The sequence below is a fragment of the Chenopodium album genome, chromosome 3, assembly GCF_948465745.1.
Source record: "Chenopodium album chromosome 3, dcCheAlbu1.1, whole genome shotgun sequence".
Taxonomy (NCBI): Eukaryota; Viridiplantae; Streptophyta; class Magnoliopsida; order Caryophyllales; family Amaranthaceae; genus Chenopodium; species Chenopodium album.
Genome location: NC_137836.1, coordinates 62,891,661 through 62,909,074, shown reverse-complemented (window position 1 = coordinate 62,909,074; position 17,414 = coordinate 62,891,661). Strand labels below are relative to the sequence as shown.

General features: G+C 33.3%; 1 protein-coding gene and 1 non-coding gene across 2 annotated transcripts; one reads left to right on the top strand and one right to left on the bottom strand.

The window, feature by feature from the left end:
- Window positions 1-397: 397 nt before the first annotated feature.
- On the top strand, window positions 398-10,314 carry LOC145614569 (putative indole-3-pyruvate monooxygenase YUCCA10). The gene is made up of 4 exons (XM_081669629.1): window positions 398-1,033; window positions 7,683-7,912; window positions 9,210-9,336; window positions 9,938-10,314. Exons 1-4 carry the CDS (start codon window positions 404-406, stop codon window positions 10,106-10,108), a joined length of 1,158 nt encoding a protein of 385 aa, XP_081525755.1. The 5' UTR covers window positions 398-403; the 3' UTR covers window positions 10,109-10,314.
- A 2,216-nt stretch (window positions 10,315-12,530) lies between these two features.
- LOC145625966 (small nucleolar RNA R71) lies at window positions 12,531-12,636 on the bottom strand. Its single transcript, XR_014110856.1, has one exon. It is a non-coding gene; the product is annotated as a small nucleolar RNA R71 (small nucleolar RNA).
- Window positions 12,637-17,414: the final 4,778 nt, after the last annotated feature.

Sequence of the window (17,414 nt, the reverse complement as noted above, 5' to 3'; positions counted from 1 at the left end):
TTAAAAATAAATTAATAGATAGTTGTTTCTAAAACCCATACTTTAATTGGTAGTTGTTGACAATGTGTACATACTTCACACATGAAAAGTCCACATATAGCGAGTGAACATACATAATATTTTAAACTCTACCAATTGGATGTTGGTGTAGTGGTGATTGGGACTACACTTGGTAGGAATGATTCTTGTTTAATCCCCCCACAACAACAATCGGGAGGAGATTGGAATCTATCCAGCTAGAACTGATCCTCGAATCCGGATTAGTCCCTAAGGGTGAAACGGGTGGAACACCAAAAAAAAAAAAAAAAAAAAAAAAAATTCAAAGTCTAATCTATTTCAACTAATCTTAAGCCGCTTCCTATATTAACCGTGTTACATTAAGCACGGACAACAGTCAGATACAATGGTTGAATCGACCGTTATAGTTGTAGGGGCAGGGCCATCAGGGCTAGCCACCGCAGCCTGTCTAACCCATCACTCGATACCATACATCTTACTCGAAAGTGAAGATTGTTGTGCTTCTTTATGGAAGAAAAAGGCGTATGATCGCCTTCACCTACATTTACCAAAGGAATCATGTGAACTTCCCCACTTGAAAATGCCCTCCAATTACCCAAAATACGTCCCAAAAAAAGAGTTCGTAGACTATTTGGACAACTACGTCGATCATTTTGGGATCAAGCCTTTGTACAGGAGGCGCGTGGTGAGTGCCAAGTTAGATGATGATACAAAGAAATGGCGTGTAGTGGCAAAGAAATTGACCGACAACGATAACGACAACGATGAGGAGGAGGAGGAGTATGTAGGGAGGTATTTGGTGGTGGCAAGTGGTGAGACATGTGATCCATATTATCCTGAAATTGAAGGGTTGAGTAGCTTTAAAGGGAAAGTAGTGCATTCAACGCAATATAAGTCTGGTAAAGAGTATGAAGGCAAAAGTGTATTGGTTATTGGAGCTGGTAATTCTGGCTTTGAAATTGGTCTTGATCTTGCTAATTATGGTGCTAAAACATCCATTGCTGTTAGAAGCCCTGTAAGTTTTCTAATTTTATCTTAATAGTATTGTTAATAACTCCTTCGATTAATTAATGTTCCATACTTTTTAAAAAAAAAATTATTATTTTATACTCACTCCATGTTTAAATATATAAACATTTTTCACTTTTTTTTTATAACTTCACTCAACTTTAAATAATATTTTTTCTATCTTTTAATAACATGTGCTTTTGAGCTTTTTTTTTTAATTTTTTAAAAAAAAAATTATTTCATATGAAATATTATTATTATTATTCCTTATTATTATTATTATTATTATTATTATTATTATTATTATTATTATTATTATTATTATTATTATTATATCCGGAATTTGTGATTCTTTGTCTTCATTCATCGGTAAATTCGGAGAAATTTCTTTGATTTTTGGGTTTGATTCTTCATCATAATCACTTTGAATTATTTGATTTGGATTGTTTAATTAATTCGTTGATTTCTGATTTTCACACTTTCAAACAAAATCTTACTTCAACACACTTCAATTTTAATGATTACTTTTTCTAGGTACTAAGTATAATTTCAATTTAATGCCGAAAAGGAATGGGAGGGGGTAGTACGTTATTTGAAAGATAAGGATGGATGATGACAATCGATTAAAAAAAGGCGGGTGATGAAAATCGATCCCAAATTTTTCTAAAATTGAGAGGAAAGCTCTAATCACTTGATGTATCTCTCACTCTCATATAATTATCCTTAACAAAAAACTACAATTATTCGTAAAGAAAAAGGAAAAATACTCCGAGTACGAGTACAATCAATTGTCAATTGTTAGGTATTTTTTGTTGTTCGTAATAATTAAAAGTCCATAGGATCGTGGGGTATGTTTGTTTTGCGTAAACTTGGGGAATTTGGCATTTAATTTTTCTTGACTTTATCAAGCTCCATTTATTTATGATGATGAAAAGGGGTGAGCCAGAATCTTTCACAAGTTCAGTCCAATCCGAGTTAACGGACTAGATAATTTGGGAGTGGGGGGAAGGGTAAGGGAATTCCTATTCCAAATTTCCTCTAGTACATGGAGTTTGATCCCACAACCTTTTATTTATTGAAAGGTGATAAACCTTACCACTAAACTAAACTTAACTTGATATAAAGCTTCATACTATATCAAGAAAATGAGAGTTTCTATATTGTATTATATTTTGAGATGCATCGTACTTAATTATATAAATTATACTCTGTAGCTTTAAATTCACAAGCACAGCTACATTATCGTATTTAGGACCTCCATATGAGAAAATAATGGTCCTAAATTTTATTCCTTAGGAAAAGATCTAACTATAAGTCGTACACTTATAATTAATTGCATAATTGACCGTGTAATACATTACTTACACGACTTAACAACAAGGGTATATTTATATTTACTTAATTTCAGTTCAGCTCCAATCAGTTCATTTCAGTTCACCTTCAATCAGTTCAGTTCAGTTCAGCTCCTAATTTCCTTTTCTCATAAAATATTCATTTCAGCTTAGTTTAGTTCAGTTCAGCTCCAATTAGTTCAGTTCAGCTCCGCCAATCAGTTCAATTCAACTCAGTTCAGTAAATGTGAACAAACCCCAAATGAGTGATTTTCAATCTTTTATTGATTGATTGATACCCCTTCCCCTACCTAGCTTATTCAATTAAGTTATGAATTTATGATGATTCATATGCTACCTTATGAAACAAGGTCATATCATATTTGAAAACTCAAAAAAAATAAAATAAATAAATAAAATAAATAAATAAATAAATCAATAAGAAAGAAAGCTCCACGATTCTAATAACACTAACTTTAAGAAAAAAATCGGGTGTACAATAATTATTGTATATCCATTATAAAGATAGCCTAAATTAATCAAAAGTTACCCCTGAAAAATGAATAAAGGTTACCCCAATCTGCATAAAAGTAACCTAATACAAATAATAATTATCTACTAAGTAACCTAATACAAATAATAATTATCTACATCAATTATTAGTGATTGAATGTAATTAAATTACCTTTATAAAATTTTTCTCGTTGTCTATTTATATAAAAATTGGATTATATTTAAAGTTACCCAAAAAGGCAAAAACTTACCCTAAAATTAGCTAATAGTTACCCTTATACTACTCGACGATGTACACTTATATTAGACCATGTTCACTTCACCTTAAAAAAATAACAGTCGATAAAAAAAAAATCCAGTTCAGCAAAAATAATTTTAATTTAGTAAAAAAAATATTCAATTCAGTAAAAATAAGTTTGGTTCAGTAAAATTTATTTCAGCTCAGTAAAAATCAGTACCTTTAAGAAGAAAATATAACAGAGAAGTAGTAAAAAAATAATTTCAATTCAGCAAAATTAATTTAAATTCAGTAAAATTAATTTCAATTCAATAAAAATAATTTAAGTTCAGAAAAATAATTTAAGTTCAGTGAAAATAAATTTAGTTCAGCAAAAATAAGGTGAAGTGAATGGAGCCTTAGTGTAAACCGGGTGTGAACAAAATTTATTATTCTAGTAATACAATATTTCATACTCCCTCCATTTTTTTATTTGCATCACTTTTCTTGTATTGGTGTTTTTTTTTTAAATGCATCATTTCTATATTTGAAAATTTATACTATTTTATTATTTCTCTCTCTTACTTTAAACCCCACTCAATTTATTTTATCACTAGATGTAAGCTCGTGCGATGCACAGTTTTTTAATATTTCATTTTGTATAATTTTTTCGTAACTTTTTAATATCTAAGAATTGTAATTTTTTTAATTTATTTTTCTATTCAATTATTTTGTTAAGTTTTTAAATTATTCTTAGGGTGTGTTCAATTCACCTTAAAAAAAATATTCAGTAAAATTAATTTCAGTTCAGTAAAATTAATTCCAATTAAATAAAAATAATTTCAGTTCATTAATAATAAGTTATGTTTAGTAAAAATACTTTAAGCTTAGTAAAAATCAGTAAACTAAAAGAAGAAATATAATAGAAAATTAGTAAAAATAATTTAGGTTCAGAAAAAAAAATTCAGTTCATTACAATTAATTTCGGTTCAGTAAAAATAATTTAAGTTCAGCAAAAATAATTTTAATTCGACAAAAATAAGATGGAGTGAACTGGATTCAATTTTTAAGTATACAAAACTTGAATTTATAAAAATAAATATTATCTCATTCATCGGATAGTTAGATAAAATAATTAAATCAAAATACACTTTTTAATTTCTAATTATTTTTAAAAATAATTTATATCTTAATTTAAAAGGTATTTTTTGTTTTTTTTTTCCATAATTTAAATCTTTAATTACTATTTTTTTGTTTTATTTTTAATTCTCAAACTTTTTTTGTTATTTTTTCTTAGGTGACGAGTGAAAGTTCTAATTCTAAACTAAAATATAAATCTAATTTTTTATTACTCGAAATAATACTTTCTAATGTGGCTTGCTTTGCACGATTTTTTTATATAAATTTTGTGTGTGTATATATTTTCGTGATCTCTTAATCTCTAACAACTCGTATTTTTCTTTGCTATTTAAAATTTTGATATATATTTAAAGCAGGTAAAGTTTTTTCTTGCATTATATGTTTTAAAATTTTAAAGAATATATCACATCATCGAATATTTAGATAAAAATCATTAACAATGATAATTTATAATTTTTAAAAATATCAAAATATAATTTTTAGCTTTTCAAATAATTTAAATCCTAATATCTAAAGATAATTTTTAGTTTTGTTAAAAAAAAAAATGATAAAATTTAGTTTTCATAATTAATTAAAATCCTAGTGAATTACTATTTGTCTTTGTTTTAAATTTCATTCGTCACTTTTGCTTTGGTGGTGAGTGATTTTTTTAATTCTAAAATAAAATACAAATCTAATTTAATTGTCGAAATAATACCTTTGCTTATGTTGTGCGTTGAATGCTCCCGAAAAATGCATGCTTTACTTATATAATATACTAGGTTAGAACCCATGCGATGCACGGTTTATATAAAACCTATTTTTAATTTTTTCATTTTAATAATAAATCGCTATTATATATACATGAATATAAATAAGAATTACATACATTTTGTAAGTTAAAATCTTTTATTTTCATCAAAACTATGGTATAGTAATTGTTCGACGTCGTCTAATTCATATTTTAATATAGGAGATCGTTTATTAGTTGTTTATGAAAAATTATTTCAATTTCCTGCAATAAATTGATAGGTTTTAGTTGTAAGATAGAAGCTTCTAATATTTAAATTTCAAAAATGTTACATAGGATAACTCTACAAAAAAATAAAAAAAAATATAAAAAGAAAAAACAATGACATCATTGCATTTTGGCGGGAAAATTTTTATCAAGAGAATGACACGTGGAGAGTGATGATGTCATCATCTTCTGCTTTAGTAATAGTTAATAAATTAGGGTCTATTCTTTTCAGATTATTTTCAATTTAGTTCAGTTAAGTTTAGTTCCAATAAGTTCAGTTCAGTTCTTAATTTTCTTCTCTCATAAAATATTCAGTTTAGTTAAGTTCAGTTCAGCCAATCAGAATAGGCCCTTAGATTTCTCACTCTTCAATGATCCCCACTTAAATAATAAAAATATCTTTCTCTCTCACATAATTTCTCTTTTATGGTCATATCTTTCTTTTACAATAATAATTTATTCACCCATCAACAATATTATATTACTCTCCTAAACATTGTGCATTCTCAAGTGATGCAAATAAAAAAAAATACGGAAGGAGTATAAAATATGACACTCTTTTAGCAACCACATACATATATAGCATGGTAATATTTAGGGATGGGCACAATTTGTTAAACCGTACCGTTTAGCCTTAAAGATACGATTAACTGTTATGTTGGTTACTCAAAAATGTAAATCGTAACCGTATCGTTAAGGAACGGTTAACCGGTAGCTACTAATCGTTCCTTAACGATATAGTTATAAGTTAACCGCCACCTATTTAATTAATTTAAACTCAACATTGTATTTGAATTCAAATTTTAAAATAAACAATAAAATTTATGTTCTAATTAAGAGTACACACCGATAAACCAAATAATTACAAAGTTTTAATTACTACGAGTAAGTTTTTTTGTAAAGTATAACAAGACATGATAAACGTAGTAAATACTAAGCATCTTCAAGTTAAGACCATGGCATATTGGCAGACTAATAACTTAAAAGATCAAATTGCATCATTATATTTCCCTAAAAACTTAAATAAAAACATATATATTTATTATAACGGTTAACCGTTTGCTTAAAATTGTAACCATAACCGTTAACCGCTATATTTAGCAATTCAGTTACCGTAACCATTAATTTAAACGGTTTGGTAAATTAACCGTTTAAACGAGTCGGTTAATGGTTTTTTTTTTTTTCCCACCACTAGTAATATCCTGCAAATGTTGTATTACGTAACACTTTTTTTATTTTCTTTTTTCCCTCACCTTTTACTACAAAAACAAAAACAAAACAAAACAAAAAAAAAAAAACAAAAGGTCAACGAATGTAGTTGATCATCGATTGGTAGTAGTATTAGACTATAAGTATTGATAAGCTCTTACAAATTAAATTTTGGAAAATTTGTCAAAAATAACACCACCTATGGCCGGTTTTCCAATAATAGCACCACCTTTTGATTATTCCAGAATAACACCACCTTTCACATGTATTTGCCAAAAATGAAACAAAAAACCGGTAACCTATTTTACAGGTAACCTTGGGACACGTGTTCTAGTTTGATTGGTTAACATATTTATTTTTATTTTTAATTTTGAAAAAACTTAAAAAAAAAAAAAAAAAAAAAAAAAAATTAAAAAAAAAAATTAAACCCCTTCCCACATTCCCAGCCCCTCTGCCCACCGACATCCACCACCCCCACCAAGACCATCCACCTTCTCCGTTTCCGATTTTGGGCTCCTCCCTTCCCCGTTCCCGATTTCAGCCCCCACCTCTCCTCCCCGTAGCAGATTCAATCCCCCCTCCCTTCATCGTCCCCAATTTCGAGCCCTTCCCCTTTACAAAACCAACATTTTCGACTGTTTATGGTTTCGGGGAAGGACATAGGTGGTAGGGGCCGGAAATTGGGAAGGGAAAGGGAAAGGGAGGGGGTATCAAAATGGAGAAGGGATGGGTAGGGGCATCGAAAATTGGGAAGCGAAGGGGGCTAGAAACGACAACGGGAAAGCGGTGGTGGGTTGTTTAAGGACGGGGAATGGGTGGAGGGAGGGGGAAGACTGGGGAGGTCGATCGGCGACGAGGATGGGGAGGGGGAAGGGCGTCGGCAAGGATGGGGAGGGGGAAGGGCGGCGGCAAGGGTGGGTAGGGGGTGGGGGCTGGGCAGCGGGGGCTAGGTGGTGGTTTTTTTTTTATATTATTTTAACTTTGTTATTTAATTAATTAGTTTTTTTTAAAAAAAAATTATATAAAAAAATTGACCAATTACATTGTGACACGTGTCACAGGTAACCTGTAAAATAGGTTATCAACCGGTTTTGTTTCATTTTTGGCAAATACATGTGAAAGGTGGTGTTATTCTGGAATAATCAAAAGGTGGTGTTATTCTGGAATAATCAAAAGGTAATGCTATTACTGGAAGACCGGCTAAAGGTGGTGTTATTTTTGACAAATTTTCCTTGAATTTTTGGTGTAGGTTCATATATTGTCCAAAGAAATGGTGAACATGGGAGTAGCTCTTGTGAAGTATTTGCCATTCAAATGGGTGGACAACATCGTGGTGCTCATCAGTAAAGTTGTGTACGGTGATATAACCAAATACGGGTTGATAAGACCCCAAGAAGGTCCCTTCTATTTAAAAGTTGCCTTTAATAAATATCCAATTATTGATCAAGGGACTTTTCAAAAGATCAAATCCGGCGAAATTAGGTACTCCCTCATTTTTTAAATACTTGCTTTATTTATATCTTTTGCACTATTTATTTGTCATAATCTGACTAATGTTTGTGATGTATACATAAGGAAAAAAAAAAGTCTTATAGGTATTTGTTGGAATTATCATGATAAATAGATTACTTATTTTTCAATTGGTAGAATTGTAATTATTGATATTAATATTATTGATCAAAGATTAATATTGACATACATGCCCAAGGAAAATATAGCATATATTTAAAAATGAAGGGATTATTAACTTCGAATCTATAAACTATTTGGCAATCTTTATATGTTCCCCCAACAACTAGCGCTAGCATATCGATAATTGTCATTGTTTGTTGATGAAATGGGAGAGGTAATTAGTTCCTTAAGATAATTCATAATTAGTTCCTTGCTTGATAATTCGAGAGCTATGTCATTGTTTCTCATACTGATACTAATGATTGAGGTTAGAGAGTGAGGGATAGGTCAAGTGGTTAGAGCTCCCCTCCCGGTCCCAGGTAATCTTAGGATCGATTCTCATCACCCGCCCTTGTGGCTCTCTAAACACCAAAAAACTAATGATTGAGGTTGAAGTGTCTTACCCATGTTTGAATGCAGAGAATCTAATACAAATATACAATATGGTCGTCAAATGTAAAGTTTGAATAATTCAATATAACTCACAAGCTACATTCCATTAACATACATTCAAGAAATATTTATGTAAGACCATCTTTTCATTATAAGATAACTTTTGTAAGTCACAGCGAGCATATGACTACTCTCCTTTTAGCCTAACTGACCTAACTTTCTTCGACTTCATTAAATTCCTTTCATTGTCACACTACCTCTTGATATATATACCTTGTTAAAGAATTAACTCTATTAAAGTTTAAACTGATAGTTGAGATTAATTTATGTTGAAATTATTAAAGGTAATCTTATAATAAGACATGCGTACGGTTTTATTTAAATCACAACGACATACAACAGTTCAATCAATAGTGGTAATAATAGCTAATAATAGTAACTAAGTAGGGCTATAAATTTAGAAATGATAAATCAAGCTTAATTACACTCCACCTAAATAATTAGTTGTTGTGTGGCATTAATTTGTTTAGTTAGGATGACGTGTGAATGCGTTAGACAAAAGAAAAAGAAAAGGCAAAGCACAATACATTGCATGTGAACATTAATAATCACTGTCCCTAGATGTGATATATAATTATTCATGTTTTTGACATATTTTTTGTAAAATTGCAATTTGTGAAGTTGCGTTTCTTGTTATGTAATGGCAAATGTGACAGATTTTGCCGGGAATCACAAGCATAAGAGGCAATGATGTGTTGTTTAAGGATGGCAGATCGTATGCTTTCGACTCTATCATTTTGGCCACTGGTTTTAAAAGGGCCACTAATCAATGGCTCAAGGTAAAATTAATTAGATATGTATGCATGTATGGCCGATCTACATACTATCTCCGCTTCGCATTACTCGCAACAAAGGAGTATTATTTGTGAGATATAAAATATTCATTTGTTGCGAGTAATGCGAAGCAGAGGTAGTATTTAAGTTCGGACAAAGTTTTTGAATGACATCGTGTACCTGTTGTGATACATAGGATAGAAAAACCGTTCTCTTTTAACTTATTTCCTCTATTTTTATTTAGATATGTTTTATACTTAACATGGGTCCTCCGTATACCATGCGCGAAATATTCTACTTGAAAATGGAGGGTGGATGAGATTCGAACCCGTGATCTTTGTGTCACGCTGAATCTTATATCATGTTAAAGTATCAACTGAACCAAAAACTTAAGATGAAGAAAGTAAAATGAATATTTGATGAATTCGTTAGTTGCTTCAAAATGATAATTGTAAAATGATTTAATAAAACAAACGATAATTGTGAAATTGTATATCTTTAGTCGTGTTCGCTTCTCTATATATATTTTATTTTTATTTTTTTATTTTTATTTTTTTGATCAAATATATATTTTATTTAATAATGAGTTCGTTGGTGAATTAATAGGGAGACGACTATCTGCTGAATGAAGATGGATTTTCAAAGCAAAGTTTCCCTAAAGACAATTGGAAGGGTAAAAATGGATTGTATTGTGCTGGTCTAGCACAAAAGGGACTCTTCGGAGCTGCTATGGATGCTGAAAATATCTCTAATGACATCAAAGGCTTAATTAGTTAATATGTTATCAAATCTCTATTTCATTCTAATAACGAACGTTAATCATGCAATTTAGCATATTTATTTTGTGTGTGTATGTACGTGTGTTGTGTATGCACACACGCACACTTGTTATCACTTGATTTTGTTTAATAGTCTTTCGAAATGATGTATATTTATAAATTATATTAAAATGATTTCTTAAAAATTATTGATGTTGAACTAGAAGGAACACTAATCATGTAATTTAGCATATTTATTTTGTGTGTGTATGTAAGTGTGTTGTGTACGCACACACGTACACTTGTTATCGCTTGATTTTGTGTTGGTTTAAACCCGTTTTTGAATGAAAATGTTGTATCTCCGCTTTGCCCCTTCGTTGCTTGTGTTTGTCCATGTTTTCAGGTACTATATCTCAATTTGACAAACACTCAAAGCATGGAGTGATGTCCAAGGCATGAATATAAAGAAAGGAGATCCCGCTCCAGGAGGAGCGGGCGCGCACTTCCTCTAGAGCGGGTGCTCCTCAACTTAAGCAACATTCTGCCCAAAATACAACCCTGTGAGGAGCGGGCATGCGCCTCGTCTTGAACGGGCGCTCCTTCCTGTTTCAAGTGATTCTGCCTTATGGTGAAGCAGGACGGAGCGAGCGTGCTCCCACCTTGGAGTGGGCACTTCTCCCTTCGAAGATCAATTTTAGTTTATGCTGAAGCAGGGAGGAGCGGGCGTGCTCCCATCTTAACACGGGCGCTCCTCCCATTGAAGATAGAATCTGCCATATGCTGTGTAGAGCTCTTGGAGCGGGCGCTCCTCCCCGATGTTTTGAATTCTGACTTTCTTCTGAAGCAGGAGGAGCGGGCGTGCAAGACTTAGGAGCGGGCGCTCCTCATTATGGAGCGGGTGTTCCTCATTGGAAATCCGCTCTTTCTTGATGGATTAACCTATGTAATTCGGGGAGTATAAATACTTCCCCTTTAGCTCATTTGTAAATTAGACAGCAGTAGCCTAGTTTTTAGAAACTCCTCTTAGTTTGAAACATTCATCTTAGTTAATTTAGCTTAGTTTTCATCAAATCCAATCATTGTATTAATGAAATTTAAGAATTATTCTCAAGGTTTGACACTTTGTAATCAACATTTGAAGCTTCAATTAGTAATTTCTTCAACCTTCTTCTACTTAATTTCATATTTTGTTTGGTGTTTGCATGTTAAATTACTTGAATCCTTTTAGTTCTTGATAATTTGTTATTGGATGATAGTGAATTCAATTGTTAACCATTTTTCCCAGTTATTGAACTAGTTGGAACCCTAATACTTGTTTACATGTTGATAAATATGAGTTGTGAGTAGTCTTCTTGCTAGGGGTTGGGTGAAGCTCAACCTTTTAGGATAGTTATGCAAATGTGGGAGTAGCATTAATGTTTGTATTGCAATTAAATTGATTGTATGAGATTGCTTGTTAGTTCTTCATGATAGGATTGCTACCCTTGATTTAGGAGCTTGATAGCAGGATATGCTTAGTTTGACATGGAAATGTGAATTGAGCATGGCATTACTTATTGCAATTTGATTATGTATCTTCTATTGCTAAACTAATGAGGAATCTAAGTTTAGTAGTGTGAGTTGTTTCCTGATTGCATGAGGTTAATCTTACATATAGTCCTTGCTATATCTTGTCTACTTTACTCCCCGTTTGCTATTTGCCTTGGTTGAGTGAATCCCATTCCCTAGTGTCTTTAATCCATCGTTGTAGAACCATAATTTGTTTGTCTACTTGAACCCCCAATTTATCAAAGACTTCGAATTAGCTAAAGTGTTAAGATCTTTAGCAACCATATCCCGTTCCTTGTGGATCGAACTCTTACTTGTCATTATGCTTGGTTTGTAGAATGTTTGTTTATAAGTGAGTTTGATTGAGTGTGGAATGTGCGACCGTTCTAACGCCCATCAAAATGGCGCCGTTGCCGGGGAGCAGTGTTGTTGATTGCTAATTGATTACTTGAGTCTAGTTCACCATAAAACAACAAAAATTCAACAATGATTTCAAAATGGGTGACGCGGATCCACCAATTCAAAGACCTTTAAAGGAGTTGGGAAATATGGGAGCTTATAGAGCTTCAAGTGGCATTGGTCCACCCGTTACTCAAGCCAATGATTTCAAAATTTGGCCCGTAATGATAAATTTGATCGAAAAGAGGCAATTTAGTGGAAAAAAACATGGGAGCCCTCTTACACACATTTGAACGAGTTTGAAAAATATTGCAACACGATCAAGGTAAATGGGGTAACTCAAGAATTTGTGAGACTAAAGCTATTTCCTTTCTCCTTGATAGGAAGGTCTCTTGAATGGCTTGAGAAAGAGGTAAAGCCTAACTCCTGGATAACTTGGTACGAGGTCACCACGACTTTCTTAGGGAGATTCTACTCTGAAAAGAAGACGCCTGAGGCAAGGGCTTTGATCCAAGGTTTTCGTCAAAGGGCTAGTGAAACCATTTACAAGGAATAGGAAAGATACAAAGAATATCAAAGGGAGTGTCCTCATCATGGCATTCTGACATACCAAGTGCTTCAAAATTTCTATGGGGGATTGAGCCCACAAGGAAAGACTAGCTTAATTGTGGGAGCGAGTGGCCCGATAATGAACAAAACGGAGGAGCAAGTCATTGAGATAATTAAGGATGTGGTGAGGCACCACATGGATTGGAAACAAGGAGAGAGGGAGTCCCTAAGCAAAGGAGGAAATGTGGTCTACTCCGTCGATCACCTCAACGCCATCAATAATATGACGTCTCAAATCGTCAACCTTAGCTAGTAGATGACATCTATCAACGCAAAACTTGAGACCTCTACTTCACAACAAGAGCATACCTCCCAATCTAAGGGGAGATCTATGAATTCTAACTCTTCTCCTTCTACATCTAATAACATGCCACATGGGTGTTTGTTTTGTGAAAATTGTGGGTCATATGACCATGATACCTCTTCTTGTAATTATGATTCCTAACCTAAACCCGTAGACACCCATTTATGTCTCCCCAAAACCAAACTCGGTGATGAGTACCTTTCACGTCGAATCATAATCGAATGAAGTGAAATTGTGGAAAGTTTAGTGTTGCGGATAGTTTTAATTTCTTTTCTCTTCTCTCTGTTTTTGAAAACCTATTTTAAGAAAACAGCCAATCCAGTTTGTTTGGTCCATGATATGAGTCCAATAATAGTGTAGTTGGATAGGGCTTGAAAAGAGCTTTCCGACGATATATTATAAGCCCAATTCCGATGAATATTGAGGAAGTTATGGCCAAATTACTGAACTGGGCCCGGTTTGAGCCTTATATGCGGCCCAATGATCTAGAGGAGGGCTTATATGCGGCCCAATGTTGATTACCCTAGAAGGTTCTTTTCATTCATAATTCAATTAGCATTGATAAATTGACTTTTGTTGACTTTTTAGAGTTTTAATCAGAATAAAAGAATGTTTTTGAGGAAAATACGATGTTATCCTTCTGTACGGCAATTTCTATCTGATTTTTAGAAAACGCGTCAATTTCTTAGTCAGCGCCAAACGCCAGCATTAGCGCCTGACGCTAAGCTTATTGTTATTATTATGCTTTAACATGATGATCATGATTATTATTATTATGATGATTATTGTTTTGATTATTGTTATTATTATTATTTATGTTGCTTGATGATTATAATTATTACTATTTTGATTTATTATGTTGCTTAGTGTTTTTTTTATTGTTATTGCTTGATCACACCTTTTATGCATGTTTAAAGGGAATTGGTACTTGTAATCACGCTTAATAAGATAATTAATAATCTTGTTTAGGGTTAATATGATTATAATTCAAGTGATCGCCAATAATAGTTTATTTGTGCATTAATATTCAACCAACATAGATAAACAGGTTTAGGGTAAACCTAATGATTGCATGTTAGTCAGAAAGCGCACATGAATACAATCAGAATAAAGTAGAGGTATATTATTAGGGCAGGTTCAATCTCTTTTAGGTTAGATTTGTACCTTCATCCCCGAACACCAGTCATGGTTCAAGACCTATTGGAGTTGACGATCTCTTGGATCGTTAAGGGGTGTAACCTTCACCTCGTGAACGGTTTACAAGTTCCTAAAACTTGTTGGCGATTCTTTTGCTCTATCTTCTTTCCCTTTGGACACCACCGTACTTTAGTGTATGATCACAGTGGGGTTCGAGCTAGGGGTTAACGCTTGAAATATTCCCTACAGTTTTTGGCGACTCCGCTGGGGAGGATTTCTATTTTAATTCCTGAAATTTATTTCGGCAATGATTTAGAATGAGTGGATGAGACTCGAAACGTTCTAAGTATTTCATGTGTGTAATTTTGATTAACATTATTCTCATATGCATAAAAAAAGATCTCATTGGAAAGACCATCCGTAATGAGTTAAAACATACTTCCTCCGTTCTTTATTACTTGACCCGCTTTGACTTTTACACTATTCACCACCTATACTTTGACCGTCTTTTGTGAATAATATGTAAGGAAAAATATATTCATGTATGATCTTTTTGGATTCGTCTCAATAGTTACTATCATAATATATAACTTTTATAATTTTTGCTTATGGAGAATTTAAGTTATTGATCGTTAAAGCTTTGCATTGACAAGCGTGATAAAAGAAACAGGTCAAGTAAAAAATAACAAAGGAAGTAGGATTTTTACACGTAGGAAATTTGAGGAATATCTTTCACAACTAGGATCGAAATAACACTGCGCGAAACTGGAAAATTTTATCGAGCACAGAAAGCTCCTGAGGCATGTAGGAATTAGCGTCAGCAAACAGAAGTTAGCGCCAGAATTTTGATTGTAGCGCCAGACGACAGTTCTGTCGCCAAACGCTACAGCCGAAATCCGACGCCAATCTCTCTTTGCTGGCGCCAAATTCTTCCAATACCGAGCCAGAAATATGCGTTCTAATTTCGACCAGTTTTTAGCATTGTTCGCTCGATCCTACTTCCTGATTGAGTTTTTCTCACTTTTCTGAAACCCATATGTGTTCTACATATGGACATAACCCCCTGGGAATTCATGCTCCATCTACCTGATTGAACGCTCTGAGCAACAAAGGGTATATCCGAGAATAATGAATTCACCAAACCATGGAAGCGAGTTTTTCTAAACTCGCGGTGTCCCATCCACTCGCGCCAACCCTTCACGGTTAGGCTTCCGCGCGGTGCTTCCGGACAATTAACCATGGAACCTCTATTGACTAACCCATATCCTGAACTTTAGAGAACTAGAGCCATGGTTAGGTTGCAAACTCATTGCATCATATTGTGCCTACTTGACTAATTGTGCATTATTTGTTTTGCATACTTGTAGGGAATAGTTTCAAGCCTTTAAAAATCCCACTAGCTTGAACCCCACTGTGATCATACACTAAAGTACGGTGGCGTCCAAAAGGGAAGAAGATAGAGCAAAAGAGTCGCCAACAAGTTTTTAAGGAACTTGTAAACCGTTCACGAGGTGAAGGTTACACCCCTTAACGATCCAAGAGATCGTCAACTCCATAAGGTCATGAACCAAATAAGGGTCCGTGGATGAAGGTACAAATCCAACCTAAAAGAGATTGAACCTGCCCTAATAATAGGCCTCTACTTTATTCTGCCCGTATTCATGTGCGCTTTCTGACTAACATACAATCAATAGGATTAACCCTAAACCTGTTTAATCTATGTTGGTTGAACATTAATGCACAAATAAACTATTATTGGCGATCACTTGAATTATAATCACAATTAACCTAACAAGATTATTAATTATCTTATTAAGCGTGATTGCAAATACCAATTCCCTTTAACCTGCAATAAAAGGTGATCAAGCAATAACAATATACAATAATATGCATATCAAGCAACATAATAAATAATCATCATCAATCATAATCATAAATATTAGAAAGAACATAGGAAGCATCATACTTTTAATCATACTTGATATTAAAAACACCCTAGACATGATACTAGGAATATCATAATCTAAACATGATGTCTACATCATAAAAACAATTAAAATACTTACTTGGATGCCTCGTACCTCTTTCTAATAACAAAATACACACGTTAGTAACTTCAAGGAAAATAATAAATCAAAGCAATTAAATTAAATAATTGAAAGAGAGATTTGGGACCAAACCCTCAGAAATTAAAACCTTTCACGTCTAGGGCGAAGGCAACTTCGAATATGGCTAGGTGTTTCTAGATCTAATGAATGCGGAATTTTGTATGAAAACCAAAGTTTAGAAAAGAAAGAAAGAATGCTAAAAGATTAATGCCATTGAGAATTGATGAAAGAAAGATGATGAATAAAGAGAATTCGGTGAATGAGATGAATGATGATAAAGAATAAGGAGAATTAGTGAATGTTGATGATTGTTGATTGTAGATTGATTCGTGAATCAAAACGGAATTTTTGATACGATATTTATAAAGAAAATCGGCCAAAAAAGATAATTTATCAAAACAGAGTCTGAAGATCACATAACCAAATTGGCGCCAGCCCTGGCTCATTGGCGCCAGGACCAGTGGCTAGCGCCAGACGCCAATGGCTGGCGTCTGGCGCCAATCCTGGTTCCAGGCGCCAAGGCCTGGAGTTGGACGCCAAACCGGCTTTTAACACGTTTTCGAAAATCTGATAATTTTACCGTACTGGAAGATAAAATAATATAATTTCAGTCGAAAATGCTATTTGATCTAATTAAAACTCTAAAGAATCCTAATTGAATTAAGAATGATAAGACCTTCTAGAATGTTCTAGAAGACCAAAACCATTCCTAATTACATTAGGAATGATAAATCATATTAGGCCCTCCCCTAGATCATTGGGCTGTACTTAAAACTCAAACCGGGCCCAGTCTAGTAAATTGGTCATAACTTCCTCAATATTCATTGGAATTGGGCTTATAATATATCATTGGAAAGGTCTTTGCAAGCCCCATCCAACTACACCACTATTGGACCCATATCATGGACCAACCAAAATGGATCGGCTGTTTTCCTAAAATAAAGTTTTCAAAAACAGAGAGAAGAGAAAAGAAAAGAAATAAAACTTTCCGCAACACTAGACCTTTCCACACTTTCGTTTCATTCGATTATGATTCGACGTGAAAGGTACTCATCACCGGGTTTGGTTTTGGGGAGACACAAATGGGTGTCTACAGAAGCCCCCACTTTGACTGAGTTTGGAGAAACGCATGTTTCGAAAACGAAAGTCAAAGTATCGATAGGGACGGAGAATGATTCAGAACGTTCTGCGATCCTAAATCAATCTTATAACGCCGATAC